This window comes from Odontesthes bonariensis, chromosome 3 (genome assembly GCF_027942865.1).
Source record: "Odontesthes bonariensis isolate fOdoBon6 chromosome 3, fOdoBon6.hap1, whole genome shotgun sequence".
Lineage (NCBI taxonomy): Eukaryota > Metazoa > Chordata > Actinopteri > Atheriniformes > Atherinopsidae > Odontesthes > Odontesthes bonariensis.
This window is the reverse complement of record NC_134508.1, coordinates 37101728-37125770: the sequence shown is the minus strand read 5'-3', so window position 1 is coordinate 37125770 and position 24043 is coordinate 37101728. Positions and strand designations below refer to the sequence as shown.

General features: G+C 42.1%; 1 protein-coding gene across 3 annotated transcripts in view; it reads left to right on the top strand.

Annotated features, from left to right (window-relative positions):
- Positions 1-24043, top strand: part of igsf21a (immunoglobin superfamily, member 21a) — a 183298-nt gene that overhangs the window by 148711 nt on the left and 10544 nt on the right. For 2 of the 3 annotated variants that reach the window (XM_075461708.1, XM_075461707.1), the window contains 3 exons: positions 1486-1966; positions 18243-18343; positions 21045-21237. In XM_075461708.1, the coding sequence (XP_075317823.1) occupies positions 1486-1966; positions 18243-18343; positions 21045-21237 (775 nt within the window). The remainder of the gene's footprint in view (positions 1-1485; positions 1967-18242; positions 18344-21044; positions 21238-24043) is intronic. The other variant, XM_075461709.1, reaches the window with a different exon arrangement.

Below are 24043 nucleotides of genomic sequence, written 5' to 3'. Positions count from 1 at the left end.
TGTTAAACTCATGAAATACTGATGGAAATCACCAATATTACTGTTTCTACTGTTAAAACCAGTTCCTGGCAGAGCATTCAGCATTTTTAGGGGGTTTTTTTTGTTAGTTTTTGTTTGTGGGGGGGTGAAGTACTGTAACTTTCAGCACAAGAAAGCTATTCCCAATTAACAAGACCGAATATCCTTTATGAACCTTCTGTAAACACTATAAGTATTGTCTTATGTAGAATAAGATCTATCAGAATATTGTCAGTTTAAACATTGCCATTGTTGGAATTTTTACGAAGGCCTGAAATATTGCATTTACATAAGTATTCGAACCCTTCACTTAGAGCTTAGTTATAGCACCTTTTGGCAGCCACAAGTCATCTCGATAGTGGATAAACTTGCCACTCCTCCATGTTTTACCCATTCCTCTTAGTAGTAACTTTCAATTGCATCTTGGAATTTCTTATGTTTGCTTTTTAATATCTTTCCAGAGATGAGTTTAGACTCTAGCTCGCTCATTCCATTCATTGTGAGTTTTTCCGAAGCCGCACATGTTTTCTTTGTGGTTTGCTTAGAGTAGTTGTTTTGTTAAAATGTAGATTTTTCACAGAACTGCTCTTTGCATTTTTTTTGTTAGTCTTTACCTTCCCAGCCCATTTCATGGAAAAACATGAAACAAAGCTAAATAATACTTCCACCTCCATGTTTAACGATGAAATGGTACCAATGAAGGGATGTCAGGGTATCAGTGCCTGGTCTCCTGCATAAATGCTGTTGGGAATGTGGCAAGAGTTCAAAATACTTTTAATGAAGGTATGTTTAATCAAATTAGAAAATATCACCTCATGGTCTGAATCATTCAGACTTACAATAAGCATAGTGATGAATGCCTGACCACTCTGACTCTACCTGGTTGGTGGAGTACTGCACTACTAGTTTATCTTTTTCCACCATTGGCTTGTTGGTTTCCTGTCTGATCAAAGCCTTTTCCCTCTAAGGTACTCAGTACTCAGTTTAGCTGGGCGGCTATATCCTCCTTCAGATCTGTGCCTTGACACAATTATGTCTCGTAGACCTATAGACGGTTGACCCGTAGACAGACCTTCTTATGTGGTGCAGGGCTGGAAACCTAAGTCGTGAACTGCGCTAACTCAGCCCATGGGCGCTCAAGTGTGGTCCTATCATTAAAGGCATAAAAAGCCAAAAAAATAAATAAATAAAAATAAATAAATAAAATAAAAAATCGATACTTGGCGTCAAGAATCGATGCAGTAGATCGCGAAAATTAGAATCGCGATGCATCGTCATGACGATTATTTTGCACACCCCTAGTTTGAAGGTACAATAAATATATCCAGTGTTGCTTTAGCTTGTCAAAATTACAATTTACTAAAGTTAATTTTTAAGTTGTTTATTTTGTTCTTATAAAGAACTAAATTACTAACATTTGTATTCCTTTTTTGTCTCCTCCATCTTCTCCTTTTCAATACTACTAAGGTGTACTTTAAGCGTGATGGCGAGCTAATAGAGGTAATTTCCTACACTCAACCCTCTGCTAACGAGCAAGGAGGAGGCTCAGCCGGGGTAAAAGGAGCCAGGCCACTTATAAGCAGGGACCTTGATGAAACTAAACTGCAGCGGTCCCTCTCCCTTCTCGATCCGGAAGGGCGGTCGGCTCGCCTGTACACAGAGAGCCCTAAGCGTGTCCACACTCAGGGCCAGCAGGCCTACGAGCCAAGCCCTGCAACGGAGGTCATCCCAGAGACAGTGGTGAGCCGCGAGTTCCCCCGCTGGGTGCACAGTACTGACCCTCTGTACTACTTCAGCCACACGCACATCCCCCAGAGTGACGGCTCTGTTGTGGTGCAGGCCAGACTCACCTGGACCCTCAACCCGCAGCTGGATAATGACGCCCTATTCAGCTGTGAAGTCAAGCACCCAGCGCTGTCAATGCCCATGCAGACAGAGGTCACTCTTGGTGAGTAGGATGCCGTCTGTCTTGCATGTTGTTCTTATTTGTCTCCCACATTGTGCTCATCTGTGCTTTATTTTTCCTCCCAACACACCCACGCACACCCACACACACCTTTTTTCTTATTTGTTTTCTTGTTTTATCTAAATCTCCTGCTGCCTCCGTGTTGCACTTGGAAACCAACTGAGCCCCATTACATCTCCCTTGCAAATGTACACAGAACGACACTGATTTTTATTTGACGCTGCTTAATTGTGTTACAGCTGAGCAGATTGCGAGTTTAGCGGCAAATGCACAACTCCAAATGACTGACAGGGCAATTCATCGAGCTGTCTGTTGCTAGATTGAGTTAACTTAGGACTGTTATTGAAAAAGTCAGCCTGAATTAGAGAAGTCAAATGAGAATGTGGACACACTGACCAATGTTATATAATTGGAAAAAACTATCTCAGAAATACTGTCCTTGATCAAACTTCAATGAACATTATGCCTCTAAGTTTTTATTTTTTATTTTAAAGAGGTGAAAAATCTGTCACCGTAATGATTTGACCCTCTGCAAACTTACAGGTGAAGAAATTGTGATGCAGCTAGTGATTTCAGAGAATAGGAGTCATATCTTATGGGAAAAGTTACCAAGAGGTATGTGTGTGTGTCTGTATCGCATGATCAAGACAACAAATACTGACTATATATATTTTTTTAGATAAGTTTTCTTAAAAAACAAAGATGGCTCACAGCTCATCCAATTAACACTTCAAAGGCAATATGTTGGCATAGTACTCCTGGAGAACAGCCATGCTATCCTTACATGATAAACAGAGACAATATCACAAGATGCAAGCAATGGTTGAAGGCGGCAAGACTGAGACTGTGGTCGTTCCATGTTTGCTTTATGCATTGTCTCACTGGCAGTATTTTATCTCACATCACCAGCTTCAATCTAATTAAAAAATAATTTTATGCTGTTTATGAGCTGTAGACAATCTGCATGAATCTCTATAAATCTCTCTGCCATAATCATTTAAAAGTGGAAAGTCCTTAATTCCTTTACAAGGTAAAATAGGCATTAGAAATCTCTCGAGGCACACTGCAACCTCTTCTTTGTTTTGTTGTCCATGGATATCTGGGGAGATTTGATGATTTGACAAACCTTCTGAGGGTATCCTGGAGTGTCTTCTACCTAGCAGATTATTGTGTTGTAACAAAGTAAGCCTTGTTACTCACTTTACCTGTCAGTGATTTTGCCATTGCTGTGTATTGCTGTTGCCATTTTGTGTACTGTTGTGTTGTACTTTCATCCTACAGCAAGAAGAGGCTCTTACCCATTTGCCATTTTGGCCTTTGTACAGTGTGGGGTTCTGTATTTTCCCTGTTTGCTGTTTTTATTTTACAATGTTCAAGTTTTCCTCTGACAATCCAAAGACATATTTATTGGATTCATTGGTAAATTTAAATTGTCTTTAGGACTAATGTATAGAGTTTTGTATGTCTGTTTGAGATTGGAATATCCACTTATTCACTGTAGTCCACGTTTGTATTGAATCAACCATTTTGTGGCACTGTTCTAATTCTCAATTGAAAATTTTGTACATGAAAGTGTGCTTCAAAATATTGCAAATTGACTAATTGAGGGCAGAATCTACAGTAAACTACATGGAATGTCATTGACCATCATATATTGTGGCCTATCTCTACACATTTTCTAAAACGACACCATACGCATAGATGTTAGGCATACGCTAATGTGGTTTTCTTTTTCACTGAGAGCACCTGGTGAATGTAAAAAAAACTCCAGACTGCTATGGCATGTCTCACCATCTGCCTGAGCTGCAGGATTTTAAGCAGGATGATAAGAATTGCTTCTGGAACCATATTTGAGACTTTTATCCTCAATCAAACCTGTAAATACAAGAGCAATACATTGAGTACTTTGCTTATAGTATGGATGTGTAGTGTAATCAATGTGATTACAGTTTCAGTCCCAATCTTGTTTGTGTAGGTGAATACACTACAACCAAAGTCTGTTTTTAATGAATAATTTGAATGTGCACAGATTTATTTAAATGTTTTTGGGAAGATGCCGAATGCAATGAATAGGCTGCAACTGATCCAAAAGTAGAAATACCACACAAACTCAGCGTGGAAGAAGTGGTGCTCAATCTCTGGGACACCTATTACCAGTCCTGTTTGGGATTTGTTGAATGAAACTCACCAGTTTGAACAGAAGTTGGGACTTCACCAGACATGGAAGACTTAAAACATCCCTTCACTTTAAATTGGCCTTTGTTTCTCTGAGATGATTAGAATGTTACCCTATTCATCAGACTTTCCCTCCCTGCCATAAACCTTCACTTGAAGAACATTAACACCCTGCTGCTAAGCAGACCAACAGACTTTAAAATTAGAACGTATCAGCTGAAACATACAAAAGACAATGAAATGTAGAGGAGGACGTCTGAGCCAAACACTGACCAGATGCTCTCTCCCATGTAAAAAAAAAAAAATTGCATAATGCAGATCCCCATACCAAGACCTCTACCTCCTGCCAGCGTAAAACACTAGTTGCTAGCCTTGTTCTACATATTACTAATGTACTTTTCAGACCTCGCTAAACAAACATGTTTTTAGACAAGAGAATTTAGAAATGGAGGGCATTTTAATCACAAATCTTGACACTAGAATTAAACTTTTAACCAGATCTGTATGCCCCAGACAAAGGCCAAAAATGTGCCAGTCATCTCATTGGCTGAAATATAAGCCTAAGACCAGCTAACACTCAGCTTCACACCCCGCCTGCATGAATCCAAACCCTTGTGCTGAAAAGAAAAAAAAAAAAGAATTTCTGAAGGAGAAATGGAATTATAACAAAGATTTTGGATGTGTTTTTCATTTTTGTTTGTCTGGCGCCCATCTTTTTGTTTTTGTCTTTTTGTTTACATGTTCTTTGTTTTCGTTGCACGTTCTAAAGTCCACTGCTGTATTGGATGTTACATAGTAACCTTGGTGATTTTTGCTCCATACAAAGTATTTTTCCTGCAAAGAGCCAGTGCAATTTTTGTTAAAATTTTTCCATTTTGATCTTTGTATGAATTGAATTTAAGTCACAAGAGTTGGTCTATTTTACCCACCAAATCTACTCCAAACTCAAAAGACACAGGTGAACGCAGCTATAGTTTTTCTTTTTGACGCAACATCTTGCGACATCAGTTGAAGCGCAGAGAGATAGGTAGGTTGTTGGTCCTCTCTGACACACTGAAGTTCCCGCAGAAGCTGACTAGCAGATGGACCACCGCCTAATCAAGGAGTCGGACAGCTGAGGCAGAGGATGAAGCTCCTTGTACCTGCTTCATCAGCAGCCAGTGGTACCCAGACAAGCTATTCAGCAAGGGCACATGTGCAGGACAACAACAATGGCCACCAAAAGTAGGACCCATCCTCTCCCCTCTTTGTTATGGTTGGTGCCTTGAGCTGCAGTGTTAGAACCGTTAATTACTTCAAAGTTGCGAGTCGTTGACTTGAATTAGGACCCACCCAATATAACTCAGCTCTGGGATCTTTTCCCATTCTCTTGCTCTTTTGAAGCATTTCTGTAACTCAATATCAACATGGTTAAATATTGTGACTCACTATACATAGTAGGGGTGGGCGATATGTATCGTTTGCGAAATTATCGTGAATGTTGTTTTGACGATGAGTAATTTTGCAATATCGAGATATAGGCAAAAAATTTTTTTATTTATTTATTTTTTTTTCCCATCGCCAAAAAGTGCGGCGCCAGTGGTCCTCTGCCCTTACCACAGCGCCACGCCACGCCCTGCTTTGAACGCTCTATTTTTTTCAAAGTAAACGCTTCGGACCCCGCGGGACACTCAGCTAAGAGCATCGAGGGGGCGCCGAGAGGCCGGGGCTGGGACAGCGAGAGGCAGGGGCTGGGACAGACGGTAGCTCGCCTCGCGGCGGACCGTCAGCTCGATCCCGAGATCCAACTACGAGCTTTTTAACTGCAGCAACTTTAAGATGCGCTATTGGAGCTGGAATTACCGCGGCTGCTGGCACCAGACTTGCCCTTCAATTGATCCTCGTTAAAGAATTGAAAGAGTCCTGTATTGTTATTTTTCGTCACTACCTCCCCGAGTCGGGAGTGGGTAATTTGCGCGCCTGCTGCCTTCCTTGGATGTGGTAGCCGTTTCTCAGGCTCCCTCTCCGGAGGGAGAAGTAGCCTGAGAAACGGCTCGAGGTTATCAGTCACCAAAGCGGCCGGGGCACCTCGAGAGGCACCCCGCATGGGTTTTGGGTCTAATAAATGCACGCATCCCCGAAGGTCAGCGCTCGTTTTGCATGTATTAGCTCTAGAATTTCCACAGTTATCCAAGTAACGGTAGAGCGATCAAAGGAATCATAACTGATTTAATGAGCCATTCGCAGTTTCACTGTACCGGCCGTGTGTGCTTAGACTTGCATGCTTGTGTTCATTTTATTGTGATCTTAACCCAAGTTTTAATTTTTTTTTTTTAAATATCGTCAAAATATCTTTTTCGTGAAAATCCTAAAAAATATCGAGATATTTTTTTTTGCCCATATCGCCCACCCCTAATACATAGTCACAAGTTGTTTCCTACCTTACAATACAAATCCCATGTGCAATTAGGTTCTCATAACACATAAACTTCTCCTGCTTGTAATTAAAGGTTAATGTTTTGGTTTAAGATTTCAATTAGTATTTACCATTTATTTGAATGAGTCGTTGTTGGGCTTTTCCTTGGGTAAAACTTTGGTCAATTCAAGCTACAACTACTGTGTGGCCCTGTGAGACTAATTAAGATTAATCATGTTCCTTCTGTTGAAGGTGGTGTCCCTTCTTCTTGAGGTATTTCTTTGATTTTCTTAACTTGATAGTGAGAATGCTACGGCATATATGTAGCAGAGCTGCATCCAAATATTGTCCAAAGTGTAGTTGTTGACATTTATCTATTATTCTTCTGTCAGCACTGTGTCTGCATATTCCTGACATCATCATGTCATGTTTTTTCTTAATTCATAATAAATCTTTTTTGTATTTTTTGATGATTTGTTTCTAATTGTGTTATCTGAAAAGAGGGGAAAAAAGCTATATTTCACATAAGTTTAAGATGTATGGGACTTCTACTAAATTCACATGCAACATTATTGCTCCAAGTCTGAAGAGGCAGTGTAAAGCCCCAATATAGTTTTATTCTTCAACTCAGACCAGCGCATAACCAATGCCACAGCTTCCTCACAGTCTGACATACATTCCCCAGAAGTGTAACTGCATGTTGCAACAACTGTAAGGGGGGTGCTTGGCATCTATTTACACAGCCTCTGCTTTGCTAAAATATAATGCCCCTATGACACACTCTAACTAGATCAGGTATCAACATCATGAATCACAATAACCAATTCTGCTTTATATTTTTCTAATTCTAAAATGAACACTCAGAGAGGAATTTACAACCAGTAACTAATGTTCCATCAGCGATAAACCATCCTGTAAACTAGGGATGCGAATTCTTTCTGTAAACTGATGCAAACATACAATCTGTAGGCTCCAAATCCAAACTAAATTTGAAGCAAGCTTAAATTGACTATTGGGATACAGCCCATGAGAACCCGTCCCGGTATATTCTGTCTTTCACCCATTGTTGGGCAGGTAAGACTCCAGCATATTGACACCATCTATAGGATTAAATGTGTATGATTGATGAAATGCCAGATGTAACACTGACTTTAAAATAATGGGTTTTCAAAAGAATCACTATCCTTTTGAACATTTTAGTTGTGCCTTATTGGCTACAAAAAAAAAAAAATTGTTAACCCTCTGCCTCTTCTTTGGTGCTTAACATACCAAACAGAGGCATCTGAACCCAGCTTCATTGTATGCTTATACATATAAAGCGCCACTGGTTAGAGTGGTGGGTTCTGCACTGGTTCCACAATGCCAGCTGGCCTTTACACACATAGCTTTTTTTTCCATTACTACTTTATTAGCTTAGAGGCATATCAACAGCAGACTTCAGCCCCCTAACATCTCTCACCCCCTTTGTAGTTTGACACTTGACTTTGATGGGATGGTAGGATGATGAACAAAAAGAAGTCCAAAAACACATCGCTTTTCTTTTTTTTAAAGAAAGTAAAAGAAATTGTTGGAAAAACAAAACAAACAAACAAAAAAGAATAGGTGTCTCTGCTCTAGACAAATTTCAATGATATGTTCTTGTATGCTTTTGAACTTGTCATTAATAAGCAGAATGATGTATGTAGGATGGATTCAAAATAATTACAGTGATAATGAAAGCTGATTTCACTAGGATAATAAAGAAAGTCTGATATACAAAGAAAAAGTCATACTAGGCTCTGCCACAATGTTTGTGGGGATGATTAGTTTAATGTGTGGGGGTTGGGATTTCTACATCATTTCTGGAAATCCAATGTTGAAAAAAAGCACTTCAGGCCTTATGTAAAACCAATTGTTGTAATTGCTAATGTCACTTTATCAAATTGGAATATTTCATACCAGAATATTGTTTTAAAAATGTCATAACTGTCATCTTCATGTACCAATGGAATATAAATATTGTACAGACCATATAACAGGGGGAGACAGCAGCATCATTTGAAGGTATAATGGCTTAAACTGTCATCTCAAGACAGTGTTGCAGTAAAACCTCCTTTTTTGCTCCCATGATGTTGATTAAACACAAAGTGCACAAAGGGAAGTTGGTCCTGTCAAGCTCTTGCTAAATGTCAAAGTTGGTAATATGATAAATGATAATATTTCCTGTGATCTCATTAATTTATTAATACCTTTGTTCCTTTAAAGAGATGGTAGATTCACGAGGCACGTTGTTTTTTTTCACTAAAAGAAGAACAGAAAAAGTACATTTTGTTCATTGTAATTTTGTAGATTTGTTGATTCTAGAGCACACGTGAAATTCAAAGGATTTACTGACCTGCTTTGGGCTTGCTCCTTGTTGGATGGAGTAGTATTTTTTTTCCATTTATTTCTTAAATCTATAATGGTTTTGATTCAGTACTGAGGGTACATTGTGTTGCCTTACTGACAAAATATCTCAATCTTTATTTCAGCAAGTGTAACTCTGACTATACATATTGAATGGCCCACCTAAGGATTCCCATAATTTCCATGTCCTATTCATTCATATCATGCAGCTGTAACTGTATTATTGCACTTATACACACACCCTCTTGGTTCTCTCAGGTGTGTGTGTCTGTGGTCAGGAAATGAATGGGGGATCTTTTCAGAGCTCATAAGTCATAAATCTTTCAGAGATGTAATATTGCCACAGGAGACAGTGCGACAGTCTGACAATTGACCAATGTTGTAGCACACTTCATGCATATTCATGACAGGCTCTGTGCTCACCATACAAATGTTACTGAGGCTGGTGGTGGGTGTCAGGAATCTAAAAATTCATGAAAATCACATCATTCACGAACAGTGCATTTTAATTACTATATTAAAAAAAAAACGTTCTTTGTTCCAGTCAGGTTCACATATCAGTTTTTGCTTTGCCAGAAAGTCAAAGAGAGATGTTTAGTTTGAGGAAATGTGTGTGTGTGTGTGTGTGTGAATATATTTCTAACTAAATGTCTCTATTGATGACTGTTTGACAGGGTGCATATAGCCTTGTGACATATGTTGCAAATTCACCGGTAGCTTAGTAAATCACAGGCATCAGTCTTCCTTATCTCTTTGCTTTGGGTCACTAAGAATAACATGTTTGTTCAGTGGATGACAGGCGTTACACTGGGCTTGATTCATGACAATAGAATAATCCACCAGTCAGGCCTTTTTTTGAATTTGGCTGCTTTCCTGTGTAGTTTCCCTTTTTCAAGAGAACCATTCACCCAGCTAATGTGACAGTTTTCCTTAAGTCTGTGAAACAGCTGCACAAACCTGTTGATGTCTTGGCTTGGTTTTGAAGCACACCTGATATAGGATGAGCTGCTGTTTATTCTCTGAACTCTCCTTATGTGAAAACAGGTCTTTCTTTCAGAGTGAAGAAGTTGAGGAGGTGGTCTCATTGGACCGTGGCCTATTTCCCCTGTGACACCCTCTCGCCAGACAGGCTGTGTCATGTCCATCACACTGCGTGCTGCCGCAATCAAAGGTGGTGACGTAGTATGCCAACTGTCACTGCTGGAGCAAATCCCAGAAATCGGCCATCGTCTCCCAGCCATATGCCTTGCACACTCCATGACATGAGAATTTAAAAATACTTTCTGTTTGTGTGACAGAAGAGGAAAGAGGAGTGCTTCACATTGCTGCTATGCCAGCCTTTGCCTGTGAAATGCCATCCATCTTGGGCAGGAGATGGAACACTTAGCTAAGTCTTTGTCTGCATGAGGTCTTTGGTTTGGGTGCCATGTGAATATTTTCCATGAATTTTTATTCTCTGGGACATTGCTCCAATTTGTACTGCTTTGTCTAAGATTCCATGGACAAATTCATTAGTTTAAAAAGAATTGCAGAAACACTAGTGTTGCTGAAGTCTTTCAGCGAGTATGAATATCTCCTGTTTCCTCCTCATGTATCATCTGGATTCCCTTTATAATCAAATCAAATCAAATTTATTTGTATAGCACATTTCATGTACAAACAGTTCAAAGTGCTTTACATAAAATAAAAGCATTGCAGCAGGGAGTGCAAGAAGCATTAAAAATACATAAAATAATATAAAGAGAAACAAATAAAATCATTTAAATTAATTTAAATGATTTTATTAAGAGAGTAGAAAAGTTTCTGGAGAGGAGTCATGACTTTGGGCACTAGAGTGGTACTTTGTTCAGCTGAGGGAGGGGGAAGAAAAGGATAAAAACATTGGGCATGAGGAGGGTATTCTGGAAATTTGGGCAAATCTTGCGTCTGTTCAACTGCTGCAGAGAAGAGATGAGAAGGCAATGGGTTCAAGAGATTGGCATCAGGCAGGGGGTAAACAGGTGGCATAACCGGAAGAACTTGAGGCTCCGGTGGGGGCAGGTGAACCTGAGGGGTCTGGGGTGGGACGTGAGCTGTCACCTTACCGTGGTGGGGGGGGTTGCGTGCCCCAATGAGTCTGGGAGCTATGTTGTCTGGGGCTTTAAGCCCCTGGTAGGGTCACCCATGGCAAACAGATCCTAGATGAGTGACCAGACAAAGAACAGCTCACAAAACCCCTATGATGAGTAATATTTTTGGATACCGTGTTCCTTCGCCCGGACGCGGGTCACCGGGGCCCCCCCCTGGAGCCAGGCCCAGGGGTGGGGCCCGCCGGCGAGCGCCTGGTGGCCGGGTATGTGCCCGTGGGGCTCGGTCGGGCACAGCCCGAAGAAACGGCACGGGTCCCCCTTCCTACGGGCTCACCACCCGTGGGAGGGGCCATGGGGGTCGGGTGCAGTGTGAGCTGGGCGGCAGGCGAAGGCGGGGACCTTGGCGGTCTGATCCTCGGCTACTGAAGCTGGCTCTTGGGACGTGGAACGTCACCTCTCTGCTGGGGAAGGAGCCTGAGCTGGTGCGCGAGGCTGAGCGGTTCCGGCTAGATATAGTCGGACTCACCTCGACACATGGCTTGGGCTCCGGAACCAGCCTCCTCGAGAGGGGGTGGACTCTCTTCCACTCTGGAGTTGCCCGCGGTGAGAGGCGTAGAGCAGGTGTGGGCATACTTATTGCCCCCCGGCTGTGCGCCTGTACATTGGGGTTCACCCCGGTAGACGAGAGGGTAGCCTCCCTCCGCCTTAGGGTGGGGGGACGGGTCCTGACTGTTGTTTGTGCTTATGCACCGAACGGCAGTTCAGAATACCCACCCTTTTTGGAGTCCCTGGAGGAGGCACTGGAGAGTGCTCCTCCGGGAGACTCCCTCGTCCTGCTGGGAGACTTCAATGCTCACGTGGGCAATGACAGTGAGACCTGGAGGGGCGTGATTGGGAGGAACGGCCCCCCCGATCTGAATCAGAGTGGTGTTTTGTTGTTGGACTTCTGTGCTCGTCACGGACTGTCCATAACGAACACCATGTTCAGGCATAAGGGTGTCCATATGTGCACTTGGCACCAGGACACCCTAGGCCGCAGCTCGATGATCGACTTTGTGGTTGTATCGTCGGACTTGCGGCCGTATGTCCTGGACACTCGGGTGAAGAGAGGGGCGGAGCTGTCAACTGATCACCACCTGGTGGTGAGTTGGCTCCGCTGGTGGGGGAGGAAGCCGGTCAGACCTGGCAGGCCCAAACGTATTGTGAGGGTCTGTTGGGAACGGCTGGCGGAATCCCCTGTAAGGAGAAGTTTCAACTCCCACCTCCGGCAGAGCTTCAACCATGTCCCGAGGGAGGTGGGGGACATTGAGCCCGAATGGGCCATGTTCCGTGCCTCCATTGTTGAGGCGGCCGACCGGAGCTGTGGCCGTAAGGTGGTCGGTGCCTGTCGTGGCGGCAATCCCCGAACCCGCTGGTGGACACCAGCGGTGAGGGAAGCCGTCAAGCTGAAGAAGGAGTCCTATCGGGCCTTTTTGGCCAGTGGGACTCTGGAAGCAGCTGATGGGTACCGACAGGCCAAGCGGAACGCAGCCTCGGCGGTTGCTGAGGCAAAAACTCGGGCTTGGGAGGAGTTCGGGGAGGCCATGGAGAACGACTTCCGGACGGCCTCGAGGAGATTCTGGTCCGCCATCCGGCGGCTCAGGGGGGGGAAGCGGTGCACCGTCAACACCGTGTATGGTGAGGGCGGGGCTCTGCTGACTTCTACTAGGGACGTCGTGAGTCGGTGGGGGGAATACTTCGAGGGCCTCCTCAATCCTACCGACACGCCTTCCGATGAGGAAGCAGAGTTGGGGAGCTCGGACGTGGGACCTCCCATCTCTGGGGCTGAGGTCGCCGAGGTGGTCAAAAAACTCCTCGGTGGCGAGGCCCCGGGGGTGGATGAGGTCCGTCCTGAGTTCCTCAAGGCTCTGGATGTTGTGGGGCAGTGCCTCTGGACTGGCAGATTGGGGTGGTGGTCCCCCTCTTTAAAAAGGGGGACCGGAGGGTGTGTTCCAACTATAGGGGGATCACACTCCTCAGCCTCCCTGGTAAGGTCTATTCGGGGGTACTGGAGAGGAGGATCCAACGGATAGTCGAATCTCGGATTCAGGAGGTGCAGTGTGGTTTTCGTCCTGGCCGTGGAACAGTGGACCAGCTCTATACCATCCGCAGGATCCTGGAGGGTGCATGGGAGTTCGCCCAACCGGTCTACATGTGTTTTGTGGACTTGGAGAAGGCGTTCGACCGTGTCCCTCGGGGACTCTTGTGGGGGGTGCTCCGGGAGTATGGAGTGCCGGACTCTTTGATACAGGCTGTTCGGTCCCTGTATGACCGGTGTCAGAGTTTGGTCCGCATTGCCGGCAGTAAGTCGGACATGTTTCCTGTGAGGGTTGGACTCCGTCAGGGCTGCCCTTTGTCACCGATTCTGTTCATAATTTTTATGGACAGAATTTCTAGGCGCAGCCAGGGCGTTGAGGGGGTCCGGTTTGGCGACCTCAGAATCGGGTCTCTGCTTTTTGCGGACGATTTGGTTCTGTTGGCGTCCTCAGGCCGGGACCTTCAGCTCTCACTGGAGCGGTTCGCAGCCGAGTGTGAAGCGGCTGGGATGAGAATCAGCACCTCCAAATCCGAGACCATGGTCCTCGGCCGGAAAAGGGTGGAATGCCCTCTCCGGGTCGGGAATGAGATCCTTCCCCAAGTGGAGGAGTTCAAGTATCTCGGGGTCTTGTTCACGAGTGAGGGACGAATGGAGCAGGAGATTGACAGACGGATCGGTGCGGCGTCTGCAGTGATGCGGGCTCTGCACCGGCCCGTCTTGGTGAAGAAGGAGCTGAGCCAGAAGGCGAAGCTCTCGTTTTACCGGTCAATCTATGTTCCTATCCTCACCTATGGTCACGAGCTGTGGGTAGTGACCGAAAGAACGAGATCGCGAATACAAGCGGCCGAAATGAGTTTCCTCCGCAGGGTGTCTGGGCTCTCCCTTAGAGATAGGGTGAGAAGCTCGGTCATCCGGGAGGGGCTCGGAGTAGAACCGCTGCTCCTCCGCATCGAGAGGAGTCAGATGAGGTGGCTCTGGCATCTAGTGAGAATGCCTCCTGGACGCCTCCCCGGTGAGGTGTTCCGGGCCCGTCCCACTGGGAGGAGGCCCCGGGGAAGACCCAGGACACGTTGGAGAGACTATGTCTCTCGGCTGGCCTGGGAACGCCTCGGGGTCCCCCCAGAAGAGCTGGAGGAAGTGGCCGGGGACAGGGACGTCTGGGTCTCTTTGCTCAAGCTGCTGCCCCTGCGACCCGATCCCCGGACCAGCGGAAGATGATGGATGGATGGATGGATTAATTTAAAATCAGGCAACAGTCTAGATAAGTTAAAAGATATTTCATGCATAGACACATGAGAAAAGAAATGTTTTTAACCTGGATTTAAAAATGTCTACATTTGGTGAAAGTTTAATCTCCAGTGGCAGTTTGTTCCACTTATTTGCAGCATAACAGCTAAATGCTGCTTCTCCATGTTTAGTTTGGACTCTGGACTGGACCAGCTGACCTGAGTCCTTGGATCTAAGAGCTCTGCTGGCTTTATATTCTCTGAACATATCACAGATGTATTTTGGGCCTAAACCATTCTGGGATTTGTAAACCATCAGCAGGCTTTTAAAATCTATTCTGTGACTGACTGGAAGCCAGTGTAAAGATTTTAAAACTGGTGTGATGTGTTCAGATCTCTTAGTCCGGGTTAAAACTCTAGCAGCAGCGTTCTGGATGAGCTGCAGATGTTTAATGCTCTTTTTGGGAAGTCCAGTTAAAAGAGCATTACAGTAATCGAGTCTACTGGAGATGAATGCATGGATGAGTTTCTCCTGGTCTTTTTGGGAGAGGAAACCTTTAATTCTGTTGATATTTCTGAGGTGGTAAAAAGCTGCCTTGGTGACAGCTTTGATGTGGCTGCTGAAAGTCAGATCTGAGTCTATCAACACTCCGAGGTTACGAACTTGGTCAGTGATTGTAAGGGTCATTCAGTCTCAAGATATTTACCAACGCTGACCCTCTTCTCTTTGCTACCAAACAGAATGATCTCAGTTTTGTCTTCATTTAATTGTAGAAAATTCTCTCTCATCCAGGTGTTTACTTCCTCCAGACACTGACACAGAACGTCAGCTGGGCTGCAGTCGTCCGGTGACAGAGACACATAAAGTTGTGTATCGTCTGCATAACTGTGATAATTGATGTTAAAATTCTGCAATATCTGACCCAAAGGGAGCATATACAAGTTAAACAGAAGAGGTCCAAGAATTGACCCCTGGGGGACTCCACAAGTCATGGCCACTCGCTCAGATTCATAGCTGCCAATAGTAACAAAATAACTCCGGCCTTCTAAGTAGGACCTGAACCAGTTAAGGACCGCTCCAGAAATTCCAACCCAGTTTTCCAGCCTGTGCAACAGGATTCTGTGATCTACAGTATCAAACGCAGCGCTGAGGTCCAACAGGACCAGGACTGAAACATTACCAGAATCAGTATTCAACCTAATGTCGTTTAACACTTTGACCAGAGCTGTTTCAGTGCTGTGATGACGTCTGAAGTCGTTGAGCTGGTTAAATACAACTTTCTCAATAATCTTGGATATAAAAGAGAGGTTAGAGACAGGTCTGTAGTTGTTCATCATAGAGGCATCTAGAGTTCTCTTCTTTAGGAGTGGCTTAATGGCAGCTGTCTTCAGTGACTTGGGAAAAATGCCTGATGCCAGTGAGCTGTTAACTATTCGTAGGAGATCACTTTCTACTGAGGTAAAAACAGTTTTTAAAAAGTCAGATGGTATTATGTCCAGAGAACAAGTTGTTGATTTCAGCTGCCGAACTGTTTCCTCTAGGATTTTTAAATTAACAATATTAAATTGTGACATAACGTCAGAGTTATTTCTAGGTTTTAGACACAGATTAGTTTTCTTGTTTTTCTGTGTTGCGTTAATATTTTGTCTAATTGTTTTGATTTTTTTGGCTAAAAAAGTTGGCAAATTCGTTGCATTTCTCAGTGGAGAGGAGGTCTGGGTTTGACTGTGTAGGAGGATTTGTGAGTTTTTCAACCATAGCAAACAGAGTTCGAGAATTGTTGACATTCTTATTAATCATTTCAGATAAATGCAGCTGTCTGGCCTTGCACAGCACATTGTTATAACTACGCAGGCTTTCTTTGTATAGCTCATAGTGAATCTGAAGCTTTGTTTTCCTCCATTTACGTTCAGCTTTCCTGCATTCTCTTTTCAGATTTTTGACCGTAGTGGTGTTTCTCCATGGGGTTTTCTGTTTGATCAAGGTGCTCTTGATTCTTATCGGTGCAACAGCTTCCATTACATTAAAAATGTTCAAGTTAAAATGATCCAGCATTCCTTCAACCGACTCTGCGCTCATTGTTGGTAACATAACTATGGCCTCCCTAAACTGAGCACTTGTTTTCTCATTGATATACCTCTTCTTAACTGAGAAGCTGGTTGTTTGAACATTCTGAGTAATATGTAAATCAAATAAAATACAAAAATGGTCAGACAAGGCCAAATCAGTAACAACAACAGAAGAAATATCAACACCTTTAGAAATGACCAGGTCCAGAATGTGACCTCGAAGTTGGGTAGGTTCTGTTACATGCTGCCACAAACCAAACATGTCCAGCACATAAGAAAATTCTTTGGCAGTACCATCCGTCATATTATCCATGTGAATGTTAAAATCCCCGGTCAAGATAAAATGGTTAAAATCAGTCGAAATAACAGACAATAATTCAGAAAAATCATCAATAAAACTTGCACAGTATCCTGGAGATCTGTAAATGATTAAGAACAGGATTTTAGGAACACCCTTTAAAATAAAACTCAGATATTCAAAAGAAGTGAAATCACCAAATGATATCTCTTTACACTGGAATGTATCTTTAAATAAGGCAGCCTCCCCCCCACCTTTCCTCCCATTTCGGCATTTATCCATAAAACTAAAGTTTGGGGGAGCTGCTTCATTAAGAACAGTAGCACTTGTGCTCTCTGTTAACCATGTTTCTGTCAGAAAAAGAAAATCTAAATTGTGTGAAATTATGAAGTCATTAACTAACAGTGACTTATTGGACAGAGATCTAATATTAAGTAAGGCTAGCTTTGTGGAGTTTACAGTGGTCTCTGTTGTATTCTGAGTTGTACGTGGTACCGATAACAGATTAGATAAATTCACCCAGCAGGTTGACTGTTTTCGATTCCTTCTTTTACTAACTAATACACTAATAAACTGTTTCATGCAGTTTAAATGCTATTGTTTCTAGTTTTATATCAGCATAAGCAGATAGGATATTGTTTCTGGGCAGTGCCACATGCTCCATCCTGCTCAGATTTGATAGTGTGAGTTTTAAACATTAGTCTTATATGAGCTTGTATTAGACATTTAGTCACTGACTGTGAAAATTTTGTCACCAGACAAATGGCTAAAGACTCAGACCATTTGTCTGTCTTCTGTTTATCCTTTACTTTTACTCATCGATAAGAACAACCAGACAGTGTGATTCATATTAAGACTTCAAAATAAATTAACAGCAGAACTGGATTTGCAGACATTACTGATTGGATGCCCTTTGCTTGATTCTCATTGCATGTGTTGTTCAGTCCATTGGTTTAACATATGGAACTACGCTCCGTATGAAGCAGTTATTTTTAGAATTGTTAATCATCACAAATTGTGCGGAACCTGCTTATAATGGCCTAATGTCATGTTCTTTGCAATTTAGTGGTAATGAAATTACTTACCTTTTTATAGCATATTGCAAATCACTCATTTTATCTCAACAGCTCATACACAAGACAGTCACTGGTCCCACACAATTTCATAATATTGGAATCTGCCTGTTTCCTCTCCCACTGTGCCCTATTGTTTTAGGTGCTGGAAATGAAAGCCATCTGGGGGCTGCTGTCCACACCAAGACAGGGGAATTAGCTCTCTGAGTGTCCCTTATCTGACAACATCCACACACCACCCGTTGCACTCCCATTCTTCTCCAGTAATGAGTATAGCTACCCAATTTAGTTCCTTTACTCTCCAAAGGGAAATAAATCCAGGACAGTCCTTTGAATGAAAGAACCTGCAGGTCCCTCGCCTCTCGCCCTGTGACCTTAATTGACAGGAAATTGTATTTGTCTTTCTCCGAAACAGGTGTCCAGCAGGATTTGCTCTCCATGCTCAGTATAATGACCTTTTGCCCTTTGTCTTTTTTTTCTCTCATTTCAGCTGCTCCTAAGGGTCCTAAACTCTTTATGACCCCTAGTAGGGCAATAGTAGGGGACACAGTACGCATCACTGTGCAAGGATTCCAGGTAGGATCGCCTGGGGTAAGTGCATGGGGTTTAAAAAAATGAGATGTAAAGTGTGTAAAATTTAATTTTGCACATGAAAGCATGAACTGTTTAGTTTTCCTCTGTTACTTTTCTACTCTGTTGAGCAGATATTTATTTTTATCCATTTATTGATGCATATGACATACTTAGTTTAACTAAATTACTATACAAATTTTACTTTTTTTGTCATTTTGCTGAAGCCAAAGTAACAGTCTATTTGAAGTTTCATTATTTCTGCTGGCCAGCAGGTCTTGGTCAGATGGCTAATAGTCTAAGAGACTACTTGATTTACAGCATGATGATCGTATCGTCTAATTTAGTGTAAAATACAGCAGTGTATGTGTAGTGTAGAACTACTTTTTGAATAAAATGATGGTGTCCTCTGAGTTTGCGTTGGTTTCGTTTTGTCAGTCAGATCCACACCTTGTTTGTCACATGCAACTTAAGAAAAAGAACACAACGATGACAGTAGGGATGGGAATTGTTAAGAATTTTGCAATTCCAGTTCCATTATCAATATCGCTTATCGATTCAGTTCCTTATCAATTCTCTTATCGGTTCTCTTATCGGTTCTCGTCCAGTTATGTTGTACAAATATAGTACAAATGGCTTTGGTTGCAGTAACACCTTAATTTCAAGTATGCACCAACATTTGATCTATTTTCACCTCTGTCATTTCACTTTTCCCTGCCTCGATGAACCTGCCTCACTCTTGCAGTCCTCCTCAACTAAATGTTAATATCAGATGGAAATTATGCATACAGTATGTCGCTAACATTATTACAATCAACAGGACCTGGAAGTTTTATGTTACAGGGCTCTCAAGTTTTGAATGCAGGCAAGAGTATTGTCCTTTTTGGTGAAATATAACCAAACTTTGGAGTGCTTCTGCCTCGCCGGAACCCAGAGCTATAGAGTAATACATGTATTAAACTCTATAGCTTTGGCAGAACCTATAAGTGGGATCATTAGGCAGGTGGATTAACGATTCCACGGAATCAAACTATTGGGAGCCGGTTCTCGATTCCCATCCCTAGATGACAGCCAAAACTGCTAAACTCAAGGCTTCAAATAAGTTTAACCAGTTTGTGGTTTTCACATTGGTCGTGTTAAACTTAATTTTTTACTCAATAAAACTTTAGGTAATAAGACTCGAAACTGAATAAACCAAAATACTTTTTTTTGACTTTCAGTAGTCTGTCCAGTGTCCTAACCATTAACACGACATTTTGCCAACTTGACACGATTTTTGCTGCTTTTTGCTCTACACTTGTCTTTATATCACTATCATTACCTGCTAAAAAAATCTATGTCTGTGGTGTGAATGACCCGCAGACCGTGATGGTCTGTTTGATAGTAATGACACATCGAAACCAGGCAGCTTGAGTCAGTCAGGTGAAGAGAATAGGACTAATCCTGATATAGAACACACTAATAGCCCACAGCACAAATCTCCTTTGTGACTTTACAGACGCTGCTCAGGAATCCAGGCAAGATTTCATGTTTGATTTTATTTCATTTTATGAGAACAAATTAATATTTTGTATTGTTGTTGGTTTAGGGCACTGAGCTATTGACTGCACATGTGTTTGTGTTTGCGCAGCAACCTTGGGATTCTCTTAAATCTTCTCTTTGAGCAGGGTTAAGATTGGTTATTACAAGCAGGCTTCACTGTGGCATACAGGCAGTCGGGCCCTTCAGCAGCTTGGGCATCAGTGCGTGCAGACTGATCAAAAAGCAAATTTCCCTTATCCTTCACTGGACCTGGGCTTTAGGGTTTCACAAGTAGATAAGATTGTGTGCCAAGACTGAAAATTCTCGCTTCCGCTTTTCTGATTCAACAATATTCGCCTCCAGATGTTACAACTTTTTTTTCCCCTCCATGTATTTCCTTTTTTTAAATTCTTAAAAAAAAATGCAAACTCTCTTGAATTAAATTTCAACATTATTTAAGGATAGGCAACTTCCATCTTGTATGAACACAAAACATTTGTGTAGTAGGATGTCTGTCATGATATCAAAGTTTCACCACACAATAATCATGGCCAAAAGCATCCGTAATATTATTGTGATATCATTGGAAAACTTTAGGGAAACAAATATTGCTTTCAACTTATTCATCTTTTTCTTTTACGTCTTTTGTCTCTAATTCTTTTTGTAATTAAGGTATTAAGGTTAAGCATGATGGTATTATCGGGACCTCCCTGATGTGCAGTGCTTTGTTTGAACTATGAAGTGGCTTCTGGTCATGTGAGAATTAGAATTTTCGGTGCAGGTCATCGAAAAGCAAGAACACAAACACCACCAACTCTGCTTGCTTTAACGATTTCAGAGTGCACTGACATCGTATTGCGTGCTCTGCTTTGAAATAAAAAGTCTTTAGAATTTGCCAAAGAGCCAAGCTCTTTGAGTTCACACCCTCACTGAAATGAGCTAAACTGACTTCTAACTTTTTTAATACAGTTAGTCATAGGACATAGGCTTGGGAAAACTGTTATAAAGTGAATTGTTGATTATTAATGTATGTTTTTAACTTTGCATCTCATTAGGGGGGGAATTGGAGCTTGTTTTATTCATGCATGCTTTTCTCTTAATCTCTTGGCTGAGACTTGGACTTTCTCTGAGCCGCCTTTACACCCCCTTCTCTTTTTCCCCTTTCTTTATGTCTCTCTCCATTCCATCCTGGTGTTGATAGAATGAGGTTTTCCCTGAGCCGCTCTTCACCTGGACGCGGGTGGGGGGCCGCCTGTTGGATGGCAGCACTGAGCGAGAGGGGAGAGAGCTGATTCTTGAGAGAGTGCCAGCAGAGCTTAACGGCTCCATGTATCGCTGCACAGCCCAGAATCCTTTGGGTTCCACAGATACGCACACTCGCCTCATAGTCTTTGGTATGTATGCTTACCTCTTCAACATGCTTTTGCATTTCAGACCAGTGGCCTGAAGTTGTTACTACACCAAAGGTAAACTGTAATCATAATTCATTTTGATTGATATTTATTATCTTCTAAATGATTAAACTTGTTTTAGTGTCATTACACAACTTTTCTCTACATTAGTTTTTTGGAATACTCTTACAATTACTGAGTTAAATGTCACAGAAAACTGCATGTTTCTAAAGAAAATAATTGCATACATTTACAGTGTATGAAAAAGAAATATTCTTAATGTGATCACTCATTGATGCAACTAAGTGTGTGATTAATAAGAGATTGTACCCTCAATTGGTTCGAGAATACTCACTTATTTAAGGCACCACATAGAAATAGTCTCTCTTCTCTAATGGATTAAGTGACTATGTCATTAATAGCATATATAATGTTGCTCTATGGTATGAGCCAAAAACCAACCATGGCATCAAAGGCCAGTAATTAAATCAAAGGATCTTTATTGTCAACTGTGTTGGAAAAGCACTTTACTCAGACTAGGCTAAGGTACATGTTAATTATAATTTGGATGTGTTTGATGTACCGATACTGATATGGGACCTGGATCACTTACAGGCTCTATTAAATCTATGTGTCCTGCTCATCTGGCTGCGTTTAAACTGGATAGACTCATTGAAAAACTAGTACCTGCAGTTTGAGCTTCTTCATAAAGAGAGTTTCAATTTAACACGTTCTATTAAAAACAGATTTCAAATAAAATAAATGTGACATGTCTTAGACCTATTGAACCTATATTGTTCTAACTTACTCTTTCTTAAAAGTTACAATGACAATCACATCCAGTCTGAATCCAGTTTGATTTAAATTACTTCACAATCAGATAGAAATGCTAAACCTTAGTGTTAAGGAGAGCTCTTTCAGTCAGAGTCATTGTGAATGTAAAAGAGGCTCATGTCACCACAAAATACTTTGTGTAGCCTGTTGGAGAACTGTAAACATTTGTATTGTATTCCATCAACGTCCCCTAACATTACTATAGTAAGGCAAGGGAAGGCAAGGCAACTTTATTTGTATAGCAGAATTCAACAACAACGTGATTCAAAGTGCTTTACAGATACATTAAAACAGTAGAAATAAAAAGCACAATTTAAATTTTAAACAAAAAAGAAAGAAATAAGAACAATAGATAAAATCAGTAGTTAAAATGTGATTAAGTTTTGAAACTCAAGCTTCAGATTTGGAGCTTTATTCAAATGCAGCTGAAAATAGGTGTGTCTTCAACCTGGACTTAAATACACTGAGTGTTTCAGCTGATCTGAGGCTTTCTGGGAGTTTGTTCCAGACATGTGGAGTGGAGCATAGAAGCTGAATGCAGCTTCTCCATGTCTGGTTCTGACTCTGGGAACTGATAGAAGACCGGATCCAGATGACCTGAGGGGTCTGGAAGGTTCATACTGGGTCAGGAGGTCACTGATGTATTTTGGTCCTAGACCATTCAGAGCTTTATAGACCAGCATCAGAACTTTAAAGTCTATCCTCTGATGGACAGGCAGCCAGTGTAAAGACCTCAGAGCTGGGCTGATGTGGTCCACTTTTTTGGTCTTAGTGAGGACTCGAGCAGCAGAGTTCTGAATAAGCTGCAGTTGTCTAACTGACTTTTTAGGTAGACCTGTAAAGATGCTGTTACAGTAATCAAGCCTACTAAAGATGAATGCATGGACTAGTTTTTCCAGGTCCTGCTGAGACATCAGATCTTTTAACCTTGATATATTTTTAAGGTGATAGTAGGCTGACTTTGTTATTGCCTTATTGTGTTTTTCCAAATTTAGGTCTGAGTCCATCACTACACCCAGATTTCTGGCCTGGTTGGTAGTTTTTAGGTGCATATATTGAAGCTCTGTGGTGACCTGTAATCGTTTCTCTTCTGCTCCAAAGACAATTACCTCAGTTTTGTTTTTTGTTTAGCTGGAGAAAGTTGTGGCACATCCAGTCATTAATCTCCTCAATGCATTTACCAAGAGCCTGTATAGGGCCTCGGTCTCCTGGTGACATTGTAATGTATATCTGCGTGTCATCTGCATAGCGATGGTAGTTTATTTTGTTGTTTTTTATAATCTGTGCCAGTGGGAACATGTAGATGTTAAACAGAAGAGGTCCCAGGATGGAACCTTGGGGAACTCCACATGTGACTCTTGTGTGCTCAGATGTAAAATTACCTATTGACACAAAGTACTTCCTGTTCTCTAAGTATGTTTTGAACCAGTTTAGTACAGTTCCGGAAAGACCCGCCCAGTTCTCCAGTTGTTTGAGTAATATATTGTGGTCAACTGTATCAAATGCACCACTGAGATCCAGTAAAACTAAGACTGACATTTTTCCACCGTCTATATTCAGACATATGTCATTAAAAACTTTGGTCAGAGCAGTCTCAGTGCTGTGGTGCTGTCTAAAACCTGACTGGAAGGTGTCATAGCAGTTATTTTGTTTTAAAAAGTGATTAAGCTGTTGAAAAACCGCTTTTTCAATGATCTTACTTAAAAATGGGAGATTTGAGATAGGCCTGTAGTTGTTCATTTGTGTCTTGTCAAGATTGTCCTTTTTCAGCAGAGGTTTGATTACAGCTGTTTTTAGTGGCTCTGGAAACACACCCGACATTAAAGACAAGTTCACGATCAGTAACAGGTCTGACTCCAAAATCTTTGAGACTCTTTTGAAAAAAGCTGTTGGCAGGATGTCTAAACAGCAAGAGGAGGAGTTCAGCTGACGTAAGATGTCCTCCAGGTCTTTGCTGTTAATGGGTTGAAACTGT